The following is a 4331-nucleotide window of genomic DNA, read 5'->3' on the forward strand; positions in this document are numbered from 1 at the left end:
ATAAATTAACTGGTATATTCCAAAATTGCTTATCCAAAAGGTTTACAAAATTGGAGCGCGTGATCCACAGGGGACCACTTTTGGTCCACATCTTCAGAAAGGCGTAGAAATTCGAAATTTGTCAGTTTTTAAAGATCAATACTGATAAAAGAACAAAACATTGTAAACGAATCTAACATCTAAAACATTCAAAAATGGATAAAAATTAATCAATCGTATTTAATCAAACAATTAAACATAATATTTATAGCACATTTCAAGCCTTTAGAAACTGGATTGTCTTCACCGCTAAGAGGGTCCAGCTTATCAATACCTAGTCCTAAAACCTTTGCAGAGTTTAAAACTTCTAATCTCAGTTGCTTGGTGGTATAAACATCGAAAAAAAAGTAGAAAAGAACTGTAAAAGTGGTCACCAAGTAGACACATTATCGCATTTTGAAGAGCTGTTTGATTGAAGTTAAGATAAGATCCACGACAATCTTGTCTTACAGAAAATTTAAAAAACAATAATCATCATTTGATAGGTTAGGCGATTAGAATCTTGAGAGATGATTATGAAAACAATTGAAGAATACTTAAAAAACAGAAAGACCTTGCAAATTTCTTCAGATTAAATTAAACAAACTTTTCTTACTGAATCAAATCTATTAAACTTGAGTTCTACAGTTTAACCTGAAGAGTAAACTTCTGGTTTTCATTTCCACTATCTAGAGAAACAAGATCCAAGGAATCCCCTACTTTAGGAACTGTAGTATCTTCTCCTTCAAGAAGAATATCTATGTACAAGTTCGCATTGACATTAAAAAGAGTTCCATCAGCATTAGCAATCCATTGCTGGGAATCCGAATTTAGGTCTCTTTTTCTCAAAACGACAACAGTAGTGTCATTGACACGTTCAATGTCTAGGGCAGGTCTAAAATTGAGAATAAACATAAATGTTTCTAAATGATCTCTTTTACGTACATCAAATGCTTGTTAAGAATGTTGTAGATACCAGGAGCTCCCGCACACTCAAATTTCCACAACTGGGTTTCATACCCAGTGAAGAACTGGAGGGTCACTTCGTTACCATTACCTTCCAAAACTAGCCCAGAGGGTTGGTTTCTTATAATGTAATACTTATCGGTTTGACAGATACTGGTGATGGCAAGAAAGTTAGCAGAGAAGACAAGAAGAAGGTAGAAGAACCTACAAAACAGAAGTAAAACTAGAGTAGGAGAAAAATGACACTTACTGCATTTTGAACACTGATTTTGATCGAAATCAAGAATGGCTTTATATACAAAAATTTAGGAAAAAAAAGAAAAAAGAAATTATCGGTGATGTTGAAACAGGAAAACTCAAAAGATTGTGATGATTGATGACGATTCAGATAACTAAACGAAAAAAACGAGAAATTCCAAAACTTGCTCGTCAAGAGAATAGACTCGGCCAAGCATACAATGTCGTTCGTGTCTCGGCAAAAATCCGTTCATTATGACCACATCTTACACAATCGTTCCGGTCTAAAAACTAAAGAAGTCGGTCGTATTTATTGTCAATGTTAATCACTTTCAATAATTTAATTACGAGGCGTAATTGTGATGGAATGTGCGATGATGACGACCAATAGAACCCTCCTCTGACCTTTCCCGATTAGTCAATCCGAAGAATTACTTATTATTTGGGCTCTTAATAGGTAACCTTGCCTTGCGCAATGTTTATCAGTGCTGATAAACAGACCGTGTCTGAATTACTAGGCGAGGATTCACAATGCAGCGAAGCTTGAAGAAAAACTGAAGGACTTTCTGGATGTCTTCGTAAAAGGAAATGAGTGATGATTTATGAAGACGCGGGAAAAAAATTGGCACCAAATTTGAATCTATGTCATTCGTGGGCACAAGGTCCCGGTTAATTGTCCCGAACAATTCCCTTTAATGACGTCGTCCGTATTAGCACCGCGTCGACGTTTCGTCCATTTCAAGGTCCATTGAGCAACCGTCGGAATTATTTATCGTTTTATAGAATTCGAACGAATTTACGGTATGTTTACGCCGCAATTACGTGGGCTAAATCCGGCTCTGGAATGTTAATTCTATCAAGTGTTTATTTTATGTCGATTTTCGCGTTAGTGCTTGTGTAACTTCAATGTTTTGGTGGCGTATGAGAGCAAACACGTCATAATTTAGTTATAATCGGTTCTAGTAGCTTTTATAAATAATACATTAGAAGCCAATGTCGTGCTAAATTTTATATTCAATGAACGGTTTTGCATAATTTATCGACTACTTGCTACGATGATATAACGCGAAGAAATGAACGCAAAAATAGGTGCCGTTTTGATTCGATATACCAAATGCGAAAGGTTACTTGAAATTATATAAAGATACCGAATGGGTTGTTTTATTTTGCGTTAGATAAGAGTCATTAGATGCTTTTTCTTGCAAATGCCGAGAGCTACGACTGAATGACCCACAACTTAAAAATTGTTTCAGTTCATATCAACCAAAACGCAATTAATCACTTTTCACTCTCGTTTCATTTTTGGTCTAGAAACGAGTTCTTTATCATTATCACAACCCACTCGCCTTATCTTATATCGAGACTAAATCAGAACAAAAAATTGCGGCTTGGGTTAAATTAATTATCATTTTGAATATTTACATGTCGTACATAAAATTAGCCTTCATATTATTTCACAGACAAATTGCATATTTGCGGTTTAATGTAGGTATTTCTAATTAAAAAATTGGAATATTAGAAGTGATAAAAAACTTAAGAAACGGTTAAACAGAAGAAAATAAAATATCTAAGAATTTCGAAAATTTATGTGGTTTTTAAATTTTTAGTTAATTTTCGCAATTTAGATAAAAAAAACGTTCAAAAGTTTTACACCCTTCACCAAAAACCAAATATTTTTAATTTTTTTTATTAAAATTTGTATTTTTGTTGGTTTTTAAGTTATGACAATTAAATTTAGAAAGGTTACTATTTAAGGTTACTTAGTGTTTCTTATTCAACATACAAAATGTTACAACAGAAAACAGAAATTTTAAAATTGCGTTTTACGACAAACCAAATACATTTTTTTTTATTAAAATTCGGGTCTTTGTTAGTTTTTAAGTTATGAATATGAAATTTGAGAAGTTTATTATTTTTAAATTATTTATTAACTGTGGTAAAATTTAAAATTTTCGAAAAAAAATTTTTTTAGAAATTTTAATATTTAAACGAAAGCAAAATTTTCAATTTTTTTATTAAACCCCCTTTGTATGTATCTTTATTAGTTTTTAAATTATGACAATAAAATTTATGAACGTCACTATTTCAAAAATATTCATTAATTTTGCTAAAGTAGAAAATTTTCGAACAAAAGTTAAAATTTTACAAATTTTCATTTTAGGACAAACCAAAATTTTCAAATTTTTATAGTTATTAAAATTCGTATCTTTGTTAGTTTTTAAGTTACAACAAAAAAATTTAGAGAGGATACTATTTCTGAAGTGTTCATTGACTGTGCCAAAGCACAAAATTTTTTGAACAAAAAATTGAGATTTTAGAAATTTTTATTTTAGAACGAACCAGAAAATTTCAATTTTTTTGTTTAAAATTTGTATCTTTCTTAGTTTTTACGTTATGACGATAAAATTTTTAAAAATTACTACTTCTAAAGTGTTCATTAATTGTGCCAAAGTGTAAAATTTTAGAAAAAAATTAAGATTTTAGAAATTTTCATTTTAAAAAATTTATTTATTTTTTTAAATTTATATCTTTGTTAGTTTTCAAGTTGTAACAATGAAATTTAGAAAAGTTACTATTTATGTGTAAGTGTTTATTAACGGTGTTAAAGTGCAAAATTTTCGAATAAAAAATGGAGATTTTTGAAATTTTCATTTTAGGACGAACGAAATATTCTTGTTTTTTATTAAAATTAAATAATATTACAATAAAATTTGGGAAAATTACTACTTCTAAAGTTCATTAACTGTACCAAAGTGCAAAATTTTGATATATTTATTATTAGATTTGAATAATCACAATAATTTAAAAAAATAGAGAAATCAAAAAATATCAAAAAACGAAAAAAAAAGCAATTGAAATTTTTTTACATATTTTCCACTCTTTGGAGAAGAAAAAACACAAATAATTGTAAACAAGTAAAAATTGTAAACAGAAGTAAGATAAAACTAATTCCTACCTTTTGTTGTCATTTGGTGGAATCTGCGGACGTCGAGATTTTCACCTGTAAGTAAACAGCAGCGTTAGATAAAAATGCCTTTCTATTTTTCCTTTTTAGGAGAAAAGGTGTAATTCTGCATTCCCAATTTGTGGCACCTTGAATCTTCAATAAA

At 30.0% G+C, this 4331-nt stretch overlaps 1 protein-coding gene across 1 annotated transcript; it reads right to left on the reverse strand.

Annotated features, from left to right (window-relative positions):
• Window positions 1-625: 625 nt before the first annotated feature.
• On the reverse strand, window positions 626-1324 carry LOC148181763 (uncharacterized). Its single transcript, XM_088046277.1, has 3 exons — window positions 1235-1324; window positions 964-1188; window positions 626-913 (listed from the first exon to the last, which is right to left on the reverse strand). Exons 1-3 carry the CDS (start codon window positions 1237-1239, stop codon window positions 661-663), a joined length of 483 nt encoding a protein of 160 aa, XP_087902403.1. The 5' UTR covers window positions 1240-1324; the 3' UTR covers window positions 626-660.
• Between the last annotated feature and the right edge of the window lie 3007 nt (window positions 1325-4331).

Source organism: Gnatocerus cornutus, chromosome 1 (assembly GCF_029298725.1).
Source record: "Gnatocerus cornutus isolate USDA-ARS CGAHR chromosome 1, icGnaCorn1.1, whole genome shotgun sequence".
Lineage (NCBI taxonomy): Eukaryota > Metazoa > Arthropoda > Insecta > Coleoptera > Tenebrionidae > Gnatocerus > Gnatocerus cornutus.

Excerpts from the sequence above, each read along its gene's own strand:
- LOC148181763 (XM_088046277.1), bottom strand. Across the intron at positions 914-963 it reads ATTCTTAACAAGCATTTGAT|ACCTGCCCTAGACATTGAAC; the intron begins GTACGTAAAAGA and ends TCTCAATTTTAG.